Below are 16,174 nucleotides of genomic sequence, written 5' to 3'. Positions count from 1 at the left end.
CTCAGAACGCAATCAACAACCAAGGCACACATTTTTTACGAGTCTGTTACAGAAGAAAAGCTCTGTTGCTGTTTCCATTTTGTTGTATGTTCTAGTTGTATGTTCTGCTTTGATCAAAGGTGCTACTTGGCCTGAACTTGGCGGTTCACCCTGAAAGCATGGTCATGTGATCTGCAGTGTCCACTGTCAGTCTCATCTGATAAATTTGGACATTGATTGGAATTGTGCTGTCCAAGGTCCTGAAGCCTGTGGCAACACAACCGGACATCAACAGGGGGTCTTTGTTTGTATCACTGCATATTTCACCAATATCCTTTATTCGCTTATGTATTGCTTATTTGTATGGTAGGTTGTACATTTAGTATTTTTGTTTTGGTAATATGATATCAATAGCCAGCTACAAGATATCATATAGTGTATTGGTAAGATGTTAAAGACATTCAGTCTGTATTGTCAGAGAGCTTAGCTGCCCAGTAAAAACAACTGGCGAAGCTTAGTCAGCAAAGGAAGAACGCGTGAGCGTGCAAATTGCTAAGCAACTTTAACGTGCATAACAAAGCTTCCAGCTGCTCCATAAATCTAACCTTGAAGCTATTTCCCTCTCACCACAGAATCCCATTAAAAGAGGTTCTCGGAGTTAGCTAATCTAATAATGTATCAATGCCTGTGACATATGCTTACAAAAGCACAATTCAGTCACAAAAGATTTCATTCCACATCAAGCCCATTAACATTTCACACTGCTAACATCTGATGACCACAGACATGTGTTATGGCGAAGTATGTGCCATATAGACTGAGCTGTAAATGGACCGACATTCACACATATGGCTGCACGGGTGGATCATGTGTAGACTATTCAACTGCCTCCAAAAGAACATTTGAAACAATCAGTTCAGCTGCAACGCTTTGTTTTTGGCTTTGGAAACCAGTAACCCGAAACCTTTATTTTTACACATGAAAACAATAAAGTCTAAAAAGAAAGAAAGAAAAAAAGACAAAAACAAAACAAAAAAACTCAGCCTACATATAGGGGGCATATGTAAGTCAGTGTGTGCACACAGTACAGTTGGCAAACATCCTGACATTTTTATGGGACCCCATGCGTGCCAAGTATTGAGAAATATAATTGCTTCAAAAAATGAAACATTGAGAGACAGAGCAAAGTTTGCTGTGCTAGCATTCAAAATGAAACAGCAGCTGTAGTAAAAGTAGGAGCCAAGAGTTTAACTTTAAAAAGCAAATTCTTGATAAAATGTTGGTACAAGCATTTTGACATTCTTTTACCGTTACCATAAATAAAAGGAAGAAAAATCATGATGTTAACATCATCATCAGGATGTTAAATAAATACGGAAATACATTTTTTTAATGTTTAAAAAAAACAACTGTGTACATTTGTGTATGTTCAAATTATTTGTATTTTATGGTTACACCACTTGACATTTAAATAAGAATAATAATAAGAATTATTATTATTATTATTGAATAGTATACTGTTTCAAAAATGTGCAAAATCAACATTTACACAAAGACTAACATTTATATTTTAAAGGTCTTTTTTAACATTAGTTACATTTGTGTGTTCAAAGTGCAGTTTTTTATTTTATATAGTTACACCACTTGACATTTTATAAGTCGTCATTATTATTATTATTATTCGATTTTTAGAAAAATGTTTTTAAAAAAACAGAACCAGCATTAATACAAAGATTAAATGCTAATTATAATTCTACATTTGAACGTGTTTTCGATTTTTTGTTTCTCCTTTTTCCATCTCAGACATTTTAATTTGTTAACTGCCTACACAAGCGGTTTAAAAAAAAAAAACGGATTAAATGAAGAAAACAATCCTATTTAACCTTTATGACATTAACTCATTCATTCATTATGATGTTTCAAAGACAACCGTATCATTATATTGGTTGCGTTGTTTTCTTCTCCCTTTAAAAATTGCAATATTGAGGTCAAGCTTCATATGTGGCCACATCACCCTTGGATTTCACAGACCACAGCGCTTTCAATCGTTGGCTTTGTTGAGTGATGAGCACTAGCACTGCGAGTACCTCTCAAATCAATCTGTTAACTTGAGTTAAACTTGAGAAATACACAATGGGACGCTGCTTTGTTTTGGTTCTCCTACTTCTATTCTCTCAGCATAGAAGAGGTCCAAGCAAAATTTTAGTCCAAATATCTGCAGTGAATTAGAGGATAAAACAACCGCCACTAAAGGGTGGATATTATTTGAAGGATGACCATGTTCCCACCTCACAGCTAGCGTAATTCACCCGTTTTCTTGACAATACCACAAAGAAAGGAAAGACCAAACATTTACTTTAGCTGTCATATCCAGAGAGGAGCCAGTTAATGCTGGGAACCGTCTGGACTTTTTCTTTGTCGAGGCAATATTAAAACAGACTTAACGCATATGTAAACAATGAATGCCTATGAAGGTGGAAAACAAGGAAAATATGAACAGCGTGTAGCACATCACATGATCAAAAGTATTTTTCATTAACAAATTGGTTTTTTATTTAGAAAAGTATCTTTATTAGGCAGAATAGTATAAATAAACATAATTAAACAAAACTTTTGCTAACATATGAAAAAAAAACATTAGACTTTAAGGCTGCAAACCTGTTTAGGCTTGCTTTGGGTTGGCAACAATATATTCTGCTGTCCACAAACATTTGCACACAGAATTGTCAAATGAATTTTACTTAAATACAAAGTTTCTTAGTGAGAAACTAATCAATTTCTGCTTTAAACAGGAGCCCTGTGCCTGGGACAAAAGCGCATGTATAACTGACCTAAAGTCAATGCCCTTCATCCAAAACCTCTTGAAGAATGGAATAAAGGCAATTATACAATTATATACACTACTGTACAACAGACAGAACATTTGACAAACATTCTATCATCATAGAAAATAAATAAATACACTTAGTGCATTAAAAAAAGAAAAAAAAATTAAATTAGAGCGAACCAAACTCAGTTTGGTTCTGCACATTGCTTCTCACACTGAGTCAAAGACAGTCCAGCTGCCTTGATTTTTGTTGAATGTTTGTATACGTTTTGTTCAAGAAATTATATTTTAACACCATTAAAAACAAAACAAAGGGCAGCTCTAAATGTCCAACAGGGAAATTCATCAATCAGTAAAATGGTGAAATTGTAGAAAGTGTCTATCCACCAGTTTGGCACAATTCAGTTTTGTTTGACAGATTCATGATCATTTTTACAAAGTTCAACGTAACCATGCTTGCTAGAATGAAACATTTTATGGTATTATTTAGACTGTTTTATATCTTGATCCAATCAATAAATGTACTGATTAAATTCATAAACTAGGGATGCACTGACATGTCATCTTTTATTACTATCTTAAGGCAGTTACTTTTTGGTACTCACTGCTAACATTACATCACTGCATCTAAGGCTGCTAATGTGTTATTGCTTCTATACAACACTTCAATGAACCAGAAGTTCATACCGAGTAGGATTCAAACTAAATTTGAGCACTTAGTTCGTATGTTTTTCCTCCGTTGTGAAGGTCGCAGCAGACTACTGCGATTTGGCGTACTTTACTAGGACTGTCCTGCATCTCTCCACCGCTGTGATTCGTGGCACAGTTGTTGACTTTTGGAGCATTTTAAGAGTATGTGTACCATTATTGGACTGATACCCATTGCCAGCAGTGGCACCACTAGCATTTCTGGGACCCTTGGACAGTTTTTGCCTCGGCCCCTGTTTAAATTGCGATCGCGTCCCAGGGATTGCGTCGGGCCCCCTCTCTAGTCAGGGCCCTTGGAATCGTCCTAACCTTCACCCCTTTACGGCGCCCCTTATTGCCAGCATTGGTACTTAACTATAAAAACACGGATATAGGCCTGAGTCCATTCTTGGTTTTCTAGTGCTGGTACTTAAGAGCTTCAATGGCACAATTGAGAAGTGTGCAAAGTTATAACGTGCTCTTAAAAGTCATCTATATTGAACAAAACTTCAAAAGTCAGTGATCAAAAACAAGTGCTCAGTGGTTCATGGTCACTTTAAAAAAAAGTTCGTAAGGTTGCAAAATGTGCATTAACATGTTCAGTAGCAAAAATGATGCAAATCAATTGCTTATCTTAAAAGTTCCAAAATACGTCCCGTCAGCTGCTGGGTCCAGTAGCCATGCATTGGATACATTGACAAAAATACCATCGTTATTATTCAGTTGGATGCCTCTGCCCTGCTCCACGCAGTACATGTTGTACTTCGCGATGTTCCACTGCAGAGTGCCGCCGCTTTTTGTAAGGAGAATAGGTGTAATTACAGACTGTGTGTGCTTCTCGTGATAAATGTATTGAAGCAACTGTACATTGCTGACGTCCTCTTTGCTCGAGTCGTGTTCCTCAGCGTATCGAAAGCAGGTCTTGGCATATACATAGTAATAGCCAGCTTCATCCACTTGAATTCGTCCGTCATGGTATCTCATCTTAACATTCAGCCCTTGAAAATCATCCCAGGTGATCATGGTTAAGGCATTTCGATTTTCTGCAAAAGCAAAAGTAACACAATGAGAATAAACATGTTTGATATAAATATGGATAGATATTACTTGAAGATCACTTTAGGTTTTTTATTTTTTTAAGAAATTTAAAAACATTTCTGACAATCATGCCACGTGATTCTGAATTAAACAGCATATGCTTACTGGCTGAAAAATTAGTGGGCGTCTTGATAGGAAGGTGAGCTGATGGCATGCGTGTGTCCTTTTTTAGTCGACATTTTTCCTTCCTCTCCTTAAAACTTTTGAGTGGATCAGCTATCAAGGTTTCACTGTGCATTTCCTGAGAAAGAACAACCAAACACATTACTGAATGATCTTCACAGTGCAGATTTTTATGATCATGATCATATCCAATAAGAAAACAAATATATGTACAGACTAAAGAATGGATATTGAATGTTCATTGTAGATATTTCATGTAAACGAGTGGGATTTTGGACCAATGACATTTCACAGTGACAAGGTCTACCTAACATGATGCAGCATAAATAGAAACCAGACAAGCTAGTTAGGAAATGGTGTAAAGTTATACTTTGATTCCTAATTTTTTTCCTTATTTCACAAAAGCAACAGACTTCAGGATATTGGTTACACTACAACATTGTATGATGACCATTTAGGAAAATGAAAAAAAATATCTAAAATCCAAGTCCTTAAAGCTGAAATGTGTCATTTCTGTCACTAGAAACTGCAAAAGTCACAACCAGGGTTCAAGAACTTCCACTGATTGGACACACAGTTCTGTTCTCAAAGTCAGTATGTAGCATCAGGCTGATTGGGCTAAATATCGTTCATCGCTAAATTTTCATGGTTGAAAACCATTCGAAATCCAAGTGATCGGGAATTTCGCAAGAGGGCGAAAGGTTTCCAGATGCAGATTTCGCATCAGGCTCAGTAGGCCAAGACTCAACTGTCTTTACAGGAACACCGTGCATGACAGGTAAGACCAGATAAACAAAGCAAGAGACCAGGATGTATTAACACTACCAGGCTATAAATGTGTCATGCTGTTTCCTTCCTGCAGTTTCACCTGCTCAGGTATGACTGAAATGTTCTCAATGCCTCAAGGGTCTTTCGAAAAACTCAGAAAGAATGACATTTCTGCTAATGTGCAAGGTATCTTTAAATGGAGCCAACAATCCAGGAAGTCCAGCGAATCTAGAACACACTGAATACTTCAATACACTCCCTTTAACTATGTGAAATCTAGTCTGATTTGTGGGCGAACATGTCATCATTTTATATATATTATACCACAAAGAGATTTATATAAGTGGTAGTAGATTAAGGCCCAAGTAAAAGCTATAATTATGAAATATGAACTAAATATCAAACATTATAATATTAGCTTTTTTGTCCTATACTACCATCGAATAGCAAACAAACCTAATAATTAGGGCTTTCAAGTGCAGAGTTCTGGATGTTGTTCGGTGCTCTGACCTTCTTAAGAATTTTGGTAGACCGCAAACTAAGTAGGCCAGCACATACAAGCTCTCAAACTAGATTGCATTTGAGCAACATTAAAAAGCCATGACATAAAATACATTTAAACACTTTTTTCAGGTTTACGTTTCCTTGGAAATAAGTTGTCGCTGGGTAATGATAAAAACAGTACGCTTCTCATGGCCTGGCAAAGCAAGCTGTCGGGGGGGGGGGAACCCTTCATAAAGCTTAGAAGACCATGAATAGAAATTTTATATAGCATTATACTTATAAAAAACACACTCTGTGCTTACAGGAAATAATCCTTTAAATGCATGTATGAACTAAATTCAACACATTTTATCTCTCCTCTGATCTCTCTTCACAGATTCTGATATTAATTGAGACAAATCGATTTCTACTACATGAGGACAGCACAATGAGAACTGCATCCATACGGACCCTATATAGATTTTTAAGCAAGTCATTTGTAATTATAGAACCAGTAGCCCTGAGACATGGTTAAATATCCAAACTAAGTTACTGACAAAGAGCAGTTCGAGGGAATTTGACTTGACCTTTTCACAAGCGACTACACCATCACGGTTAAGGAAATGTTTTACAGCAGCCGTGGTATTCTGGCGTGTTTATCCTTGGCTTTATACAAAATACCAATGCAGAGCCCATGTTTAACAATGGGACATTGGTACCATTAATGCAAGAAGCACATTCTGTCTGTCCAGTAGACACTACTTGCTGGAGAGATACATGTTTGGAATTTCCTTATTTGTGACCCTGGACCACAAAACCAGTCATAAGGGTAAATTTTTCGAAAATTGAGATTTATGCATCCCCTGAAAGCTGAATAAATAAGCTTTCCATTGATGTATGGTTTGTTAGGATACAACTATTTGAAAATCTGGAATCTGAGGGTGCAAAAAAATCAAAACAGTGAGAAAATCGCCTTTAAAGTTGTCCAAATGAAGTTCTTAGCTATGCATATTACTAATCAAAAATTATGTTTTAATATATTTATGGTAGGAAATTTACAAAATATCTTCATGGAACATGATCTTTACTTAATATCCTAATGATTTTTGGCATAAAAGAAAAATCTATAATTTTGACCCATACACAGGGCCGTTTTAACCATTGGGCTAGGCGGGGCTGAAGCCCCGGGGCCCGAGCAAGGAGGGGGCCCCTGATTGGCTGTGGAGTAGGTTGACTGGAGCGCCGATCGCCAAAGTCACCACGCCGCCCACTTATTAGCTCTGTTATTTAGTTGAGCTTTTCCATAAATTCCATGCATTACCATTTGAGATTGAAACGTAAAGTCTGAATTTGGTTTACCAATCAAACGCATTTATTCTATATTTGACTTTTGAACGATATGCGCACATATCTATCAGGTGATTGCTGCCCAGTATGTCTGCATTCACCTCTCTTCACTTTGTTCTGGAGTTATCTGGAAATGGTCGCGCAAAGAACAACATTCAATAAGTAAAAATGTCAGCAATTTTAAAAGAGAGAGGGGCTCAAAAAACAAAAATCTTCAAATACAAACAACATAAAAAACATGACAGCGATCAGGTTATTTTACTAAAGCTGATGATGGAGTGGAAGTTGTTGGAACAGCAAGTGAACCGGGCACACGGAGCAGATAAAAACAGTGTCATCGTCCACAAAGATCTAAAGCTTCATCGTTTAGAATCTAATGAGATTTATGGTGTACTTAAATTGCATTTCGTTTCTTTCAAAAGACACCTAAATGCAAATTGTGTTGTGTAAAATGAGGAAAAGAACTGCAAACTGATGCTGTTTTTGAGTCTGAGCCAAAATGCACAAGCATGAGGAACACAGACTCATCTTTTGAAGTTTATGAGCTCACCTCATTAGGACTCCGCTGGGCTGAGGCAAGGTCAACCTGTAAAACACAACAAACACAGTTCAGTCACACAACTGCATCCAGCAGGTACCACTGCACACTGCATGCTTTTAATGAACTAACGGGAAAGCAGGCTTACTTTTATTAAGAAATTAAACTGTGCTTGACATGCTCAGAGAACAAAAGTGACGTAAGATGTGCATTTACTGTAAATCCAATTCGATGAGAACTAATATGTTCAGCTACTGTGTGTCTTGACCAATGCACTTCTTCAACATTTGTGGTAAAACAGAACAATATCATCACATAAGGTTTAAATGAGGTGCTTATTATGTTCATATTATATACTATAAGCAACAGACCTAAATCTGCACCTGCAGAACACTACAAAAAGTTCAGACTTCCACAAAATTGGAATGCTTGCCATTCGTAGGATTCTTCAAATTCCCCAACACTATTGCATATTTTGACTAAATTTTTTTTGATCAATAACAGTCTCCAATCTCACATTTTACCATGGAAACAAATCTGTTCCCCAGAATTACACAGATCTTCCCTCAACATAAGTCCAGAAAATGCAAAAACGTATTTCCATTTGGGTCGAATGAATAAAGAGGAACACTGTGGTCTTTGTCAAGTACGTTCAAGCACAAGCATGTTTTTCTGCTATAACTACATCAGCCACATTTTTGGAAATGAAATAAACTGTTCTCACCGATCTTGGATTGTGATCACTATTTAAAGCGGTAAAACTAGGGCGTCAACACCTATCTGAAACTATGAATAGTGCAGGTGCTCAGTTACAAGGTAATATGATACACACCACAAAATCCAAAAATCCAAAACTGTAAGTAACACCAGATGGAATGCTCACAGACAGATGGAGAGAGATACGCAGCGTGTGATATTATTCTCATTTCCTCTAAAGCACCGAAACTGCATTTGATATAGGCCTACATGCGCTATAAAAGGAATGAGAAGAAGCTTTTTGTAAAAGCATTTTATTATCATATATGGTTTGGTTCAGTTGAGGATCGTCCCGGCATCCATTTTTGAGGATAGCATGAATCATGAGCCAAACACAACTGACATTCATCTTTTTCCCTTTCTTGCATCTGTTTCTTTGGCCCTCCACCAGCACACAAGAAGCCTCCGACATACACCGCTGCGTTTGGGCCAAAGCCTCACAAAACAAGATGTCATAATATTCTCCACAGCATTCAAACTACATGGGAGAGAGGTCTGGGCATGACAACATGTGAGAGCTGTTTCTCAGCATCCCATTCACTGCAGCTCTGCCAAACATATAAGTATCAGACCACCAGATGAGCAATGAAGTCAGAGGAAATGTTTTGGAGAATCAGGGTGAAAGGGCAAACTTGACATGACCAGCAAACAACCTTCCCAGATGGGGAAAAAAAGAGAAGTCTTTTTACTTTATAGCAACCATTACACTACTACAAGCTGAATTTCTGAATTCAGGAAATTGTGTGCAAAGCATCTCAGGATGCAGCTTATGAAGTTAGTTTGGAGTAAACAGAGCTGGAATCTAGACAAAGGAGAACCTTGGATTTGTTCAGCATGTTTTGGGCACTACATAATTCCTATTTGTGTTATTGTATAGCTTTGGTGACTTTAATTTTATTCTAATATACTCAAGACAGGAATGAACATACATGTCCAGCCATTTGACTGACACTGCATGTCTCTGTATCACTTGTGGGAGAGCCTCAACAGCAAATTTAATGTCTGTTTTCTCCAGATTTCTGGAAAACGCGGAAAAAGGAAACCAGTGCTAGACCAACAACACATTCACAAGGATCAGCATTGCCAAAAACCAACATTTCCTGCGTCAGCATTTGGATTATACAGTTATTCCTAGAACAAAACTAGTGTACAAAACAAAACTATTTCAACATTTAATAACTAATGACAACGACAGAATTCAGAATCAAGAAAGATCTGCACATATAAAACACAACTCCTATATCACACACTGATATATTTGTGAGGTGATATTAGTAGCAGTAATGTCAAAAGAAAAGAAAAATACAACATGTTCACGATAATGGTTTTGTTTGTTTGGCTTTTTTTTAAATTAATTATTTATTTTTTTAAATAAACCAACTTTAGCTATCTGAACCACTGAAAATGTATGGACATCAAGAGCTTTAACATTTTGACAACTCTCTGAAGCCACGTCTAAATGATGACAGAATATAAAGTTGAAATCAGATGATCTGTTGAAGGTGCGACTTAATTGGACAGACCAAATTCACACCTTCAAATACTTTTTACCTCCAACAATCGTGCAGCTTGTGAAGCATAGAATCAATTGTTTTTGGAAGTTACGTTAAAACCCCACTTGGCACAAAAAGCACTGAGTGGGCACAATGCGCTTCTCCGAGCGCGCTCTCCTTCTGAAGTTCAAACGCTGCGCGTCTCGCACTCTCTGAACCGTCCTGCAGCGCTTGACATTCAGAGTTCACAGCAGGTTAAACGAAACCAGGCCTCAAAAGTGCTGAAACGCACGTAAAACTTTCAAATGCATGCACCTAAGTTGTGACAAAGCCTGTAAAAGTGTTGCAATGAAAGAGTTTATGAAACGAGGGGGACTGTCTTTGCTTCCTTGAGAGTTCCTTACCTCTCGCAGATAACCGGTTAAGTGCAACAAAATCGCCACACTCGACGCGACCTGCAGCAGTCCCATGACAGCGAGCGTGCCGAATATGAGCGCTCTGTGCGTGGATCCCGTGTGCGCAGCGCGCCCCGGAGCCTCTTCCATATCGATATGATTCCGCAGGTACGCGCGATAATCATTAGCTGCCATGAGCGCTCGATCGCGGCACAGATCCTCTCTCAGTGGGAGGACTCCACAAATGATCAACGATTCATATAAACATGTGGGTGGGCAATGCTGTTGGCTTCGGAGACAGCCAATCAGATAATAGGCACAGATGATCTCGCTTTTTCATGTTTCCTTTTTTCTTTTCTTCACTTCTTTTAGTGTGAGTTCAGTCAAGAGCAGGTTGTTGTAGTCGTATTGCTATCTAAAGAGAGGAGGACTACGCTAACCTGGAGATGCACGTGGCTCTTACTTTCTACTTAAAGTAAATGTTTGAAATAAATCAGGGTATTTGTTATTATAAGGCTAAATATATTTCCTTGCAACAACCACACAAACCGCAATGAGATTAAACAGACAGCTTCGTAAAACCAGTGAGATTAACATGACAAGTGCATAATAATAAACCACTTGTACTTTAAACCCACTGTAATGGAACTGTGTTGATAATGACTATTACTTCCTGGAGTGATGTAATGTTGGCTCCTGTCTGTTGTAATACTGTGACCACACAAGACCGTGGCTGTGCTCATGTGCTACCTAACTAGACAGCATTTATTGGCGTTATTCCTAGTGATCTGCCTAGCTAGTCAATCATTTTGGGCATCAAATTTAGTGGGCTGGGGAGCATATTATTAGCTCTCCTGTAAGCATGGTACTGTACACACAGGATGAGCAAGAGCACCACGCCAGAATCCTTCCCATGTTTCGCAGACTGTGGAGTCACCGTGAGGATGTTTTTTTCTGGCTGCAGACTCCATGTGGCTACGCTAAAGTGTCTCAGACCGACCGCTTTCTTTGCATAAACTTCACAATATTTCAGCACTCAAGGAAAGGCAGGAAGTTCGATTTGAAATATTAGCATCACCGCAGAGGCTCGCTCATGGGATTTTGTATCCCATGGAACTTTTCGTTGTCCTTTTAGCCTGCGGGATTACATATTCATAGCTCTTACAGTGCTTAATAACACAGAAACAGCGCTGCGGTGATTGCTCATATTAATCTGTGATCAGTGTCAGAGCTGCATACGCACAGAATTAAGAAGTCACCACGTTCCAGACTTCAGAAATGGGACATGAAAGAGTGCAGTGTTGTCCTTTCCCTTCTCCGCCACATCCTGTGTGGTAAGTCATCCCAGAGCACACAAAGAACGCTCGCCTCTTCCTCTTTTCTCCTTCCTCGCTCTCTCTTTTATACATCATAACAGAAGAGGTCTTGAAAAGGGCACTTTAGCTCTGGTCTGTTTCGGTCTTCGCACTTTATACTCAGTCTAATGAAGATTATTGTGAAACAACCAACTTGGTGACAGATCAGTTGGCACGCCCACATGGGCCTTGCACGCAAACTTGGCAAGAGCTCCAAAACACATGGCATGCTGCATTCTAATTGGCTGGCGTTGTGCAGGATTCACTGGTTCAGTCTGTTAGGGAAATCAAAATCATGTTTACAAGTCCCTATGCGACTATAATAAGGAACATCAAGTCTTAAAAAAGTACTCCAAACAGTTTCGCTTGGAGATTGGTCCCCTTACATGTCGGTCAGACAGCCACTTCCTGTCTAAGTAGGCGGTTCTTGGCCATGCTAAAGTGCAAAGTGGACTAGACTTTATGTTGGTAGTAAAAAAAAAAATGTGGCTATACGAAGACAAGGGGGAATGTGGTTTTGACCAAGCACTGATTTGAAAACATCACTTGCAAAATAAATGTGCCAAAAATATTCAGGCATAATACATATATTCAGTTTCACTTTATGAGTAGTTTCACTAGTTGGAATACAATGCAGATTATTAGAGCATGCGTCAATGATTTGACAGACAAAGACTGCTGTTGTGCCAGATGAATCACTCTAGTCTAAGCTCAGTCTAGGGATTATAATGTCTAATTGCTTCTAGAATTTCTAGGAACTGTTATGAATCTTGTGCCAGCATGCGCTATGATCAGGTTAACCATTCTGAAGGGGGGAAATGGCCAGCATAACCTCTTATTTTGATATGTGATCTATTGTTATGGTTAGAAGGCAGCTTATAAAAATACTTGGCTTCAATACAGTAGAGGTTTCAATGATCTGGATGGGGTCACAGTTTACATTATACTTTTCAGTGAACATTGGGACAAAACCCAATTTTTTATCATTTTGGAAAAATAAATGGACCAAAACAAACAACTGGAAAGAGAATGTTGTTTTGAGAGCCTGTGCTATAATGCACCTTGATCGTAATCGATATCACATGCTTGGTTCCAAAACCTAGTGAACTGGCAACAGAGGCAGCATTGTAAGGCAGCATTGGCACGCTTCGATGCTAAAGCCCAAAGTAAACTTTCCCTGTTCGTAGACAGTCCATGTGACGTAGATTTCAACATCAGCACAGTCCACAGCCCGATTTTTGTATCCATAAAGACAAAAGAAATGTCCACTAGATATTACTATAAACAATATTTGTGTGGTGCACACAGATTCCCAAACTTGTGAGGTTTCAAGATGCTGACTAGGAAGGCAGCTGCCTATGTAGGCAGTAGACAGCGAGGCAGCACAATATGTTTTGGTCCAGCGCTAATATAATTCAGGAGATGCTTGCTGTATCACTATGGGGCGATGATTTTAAGATGAACAGTGTGGAATAGGGCAGCGGTAGACCATTACAGCTAAACCTTCAGTTAGAGGCTGCCCAGTCTCTCATTATCCCAAGATAAATTGCAACTGGCTCCTTAGCGAGTGCACAGCCGCATTCACGACTCCGCTCAAGACCGAAACATGCAGCAGGTCACCAGATTAGCACTGCCTCCCCCTGCCTCTTCCTGCACTCCCCACAAACAGCTTCCTGCTTGTTTTTCCGTTAGTTAAGGCCTAATTCGAATTGCCACAGCGTTGCCCATTTTAACCCACTGACAGTTTTTCCCAGCCTGCCTCTCTAGAGCTTTCCAGTTGGCAAAGAGCTCCTGCCCTACTGACCAAGGTATTACCACTGTGAAGATGGTACAACTTGCGGCTGCCGCATAATGTGTCACTGGTTATTTACTCGAATAGTTGGAGACATGATTCAAACACGGTGATTAAGAACACCCCGTTCATTAGAAAATCCCCCAAAACTAATCCGGAACGTTTCCATGTCAATATAGAGGTACATGCCGGGGACGGCTACAGGAAAGCTGAGGTCATGGAAGGGTATAGACAATTGTTTTTCATATTATGACATGTCTGAGTCAGGAATGACTTCGTCAGGAGACAGGAAGCAGCATGATCAAAGCACCGATATTATGATATGTCAGGCTGATGTATGTCTGGTGTGTACGGCAACTCTAGGTGTCACCCACATGTGATTAATGTGTTTTCAGTCACTTGAATAAAAACATGTTCAACCATGGGAAACACTGAGTCCACTCCACAGCAGTAAGTGGTCACTTTCTCATGCAAAGCCCCAGTAAACACTGATATTTTGAAATGACTCAGCTGCTCCTCAAGTGAAAGTGGGGTCTTGAAGACCTCTTGAAGCTGACGCTCTCCCACTGTGGGATGATTCCATGGTAAACAGGACCAACCTCACTAGCTCAGGGCTGTGGGAGAGCCATGTACCACCCACCCGAGAGTTCAGTTTCAGCCCACAAACACAACAGAAACCACTGCCATGTGCGTCGTCGTGTTGTCTGAGACGTCCTGGTTACGGCCACTCGATACTCCTTGCTGTGAGGTAAAACAATGGCCTGTGGTCACGAATGGAAACAAACTGCTAATAGATTCAGAGAAATTGGCACAGGGCATTATCTTACAGCCATCTTGCTAAGTCACCGACTCCCGCCCACTCCTTTTAATGAAAGGTGCTGGGAGATGACCCTATTGTGATGGTCAAATGTCATCTGGTTCATGTTCTGAAAGGTCGAAACAAATAGGGTGGTTGTTGGAATCTCTTCAAGACGTTGCTATCTATCATTCCCGCCAACCTTTAACTAATATGAAGGACGCCATTGCACTGGCGTGACGTTATTGAACTGTGGCAGCTATTGTATTTATGTCGAAATGAAATGTAGTGTGCCATGAGAAATAGCTTTTATGAGTGTTTATACCCTTTATGAATAGAGGGAATTAATCTGAAAGACTTTCTACACCCAGCTGTCATCAGAACTTCGGCGATAAATCACGGCAGCTTGACCGTCGCATTGGACTGCGTGCTAATTATTGCGAGTCAGTGCCTAGCCAAATGCGATTTGTCATAATCCATTAAGAAAACATACATCTGGTGCTGTAGTGATGCAAACTGAATGAGTTCCAACCCTATGTGGTTAAACAAAGTTTTATTTTCAACAAAACATTCATTAAGTCTCTTTTATTGAGGAGACAAAATAGAAAGCAGTAAGGATGAGGTAGGTGGAGATTATTTACCATATGTCATAAATTTCAGAGCATCCACAATGGATTTACCCAGCAACGCAGTTCTTGTGTTAGGGTTGGGAAGGAAGTGAAATCATTCCCTGAATCATGGCAGACCCAAAGGGGGGATTCCAGTCTAAGACTAAGCCTGTCTGATGTCAGACCACACCAGTTGGGATGTGAGGCCAACCTAATAAAGTCAATGGGTCTCTGCTTGTGTTGGCTGAGGGCTGCTGAGAGCCACCTTGTGTAATGGTGCGAGGGTTGGGTGTGGATGACGGCACAGAGGGCTTTCATCAGTGCGTTAATGGGTGATTCATTGAATCTACTCTATTGTAAGACTTGCTGCCATTTGGAATTCTTTCGCCAGCATGTCATTACAAAGCCTGAAATTACTGTGAACCTCATCGCCATTTAACAAACACCAAATCTGTTGTTCCAGCTCTGGAGGATAGCACATTTTTCAGCTTTAGTTACAGTAAGGAGTGGCTGTAAAGGGTGAAAGACAATACTTGACTACTTTAATTTAAAGGGATATTATGATACATTCTTTTCATTCCTTTAGAGGCCAGCTTATAATATTAGTAGTGTTTTCTTAAAGGGTTGTTACTGACCTTTTTCCTCCTCCTCTCTGACCCTAAAATTAAATGGTCCATTTCTTGCTGCTACTATGCAAACGCCATTCACATGCGGACTGAATTACAAATGCACTTTACTTGCAAGCTGCGGCCCACGGGTTTGAAAAGCTGATCTGTACTATAATGAGCGGCTTAGACTGATAGGTCTGACAGATTTTTAAACACATTTTTGCATTCCACTGCGCTGCTTGTCAATGTGCTAGATGGACTTGTTCGACCTTCGCACTTACTGTACATCTCAAGACTTTTTCTGCATTCCAAGAATGTCTGTATGTCATGTGTGAGTGATTAAGCACTTCATGTCCACAAGGTAACATTTTGGCAAGGTTCTCTCAAAATGATGTACAAACATTTTGAACAAAATGTTCTTCAGTTATCTTTTCTTTAATAATGTTCTCAAAACGTTAACACAATTTATACATCTATTCACACATTGTTCTTGGAATGTCTTTTCTAAACCTTTTAGTTGG

General features: G+C 39.3%; 1 protein-coding gene across 1 annotated transcript; it reads right to left on the bottom strand.

Moving 5' to 3' along the window:
• Positions 1–2,559: 2,559 nt before the first annotated feature.
• On the bottom strand, positions 2,560–10,714 carry tnfsf11 (TNF superfamily member 11). Its single transcript, XM_016231099.1, has 4 exons — positions 10,504–10,714; positions 7,863–7,898; positions 4,697–4,832; positions 2,560–4,536 (listed from the first exon to the last, which is right to left on the bottom strand). The coding sequence occupies exons 1-4, from the start codon at positions 10,687–10,689 to the stop codon at positions 4,115–4,117; spliced, it is 780 nt and encodes a 259-aa protein (XP_016086585.1). The 5' UTR covers positions 10,690–10,714; the 3' UTR covers positions 2,560–4,114.
• Between the last annotated feature and the right edge of the window lie 5,460 nt (positions 10,715–16,174).

This window comes from Sinocyclocheilus grahami, unplaced genomic scaffold, assembly GCF_001515645.1.
Source record: "Sinocyclocheilus grahami isolate Dianchi unplaced genomic scaffold, SAMN03320097.WGS_v1.1 scaffold383.1, whole genome shotgun sequence".
Lineage (NCBI taxonomy): Eukaryota > Metazoa > Chordata > Actinopteri > Cypriniformes > Cyprinidae > Sinocyclocheilus > Sinocyclocheilus grahami.
This window is presented reverse-complemented; position numbering and strand designations above follow the sequence as displayed.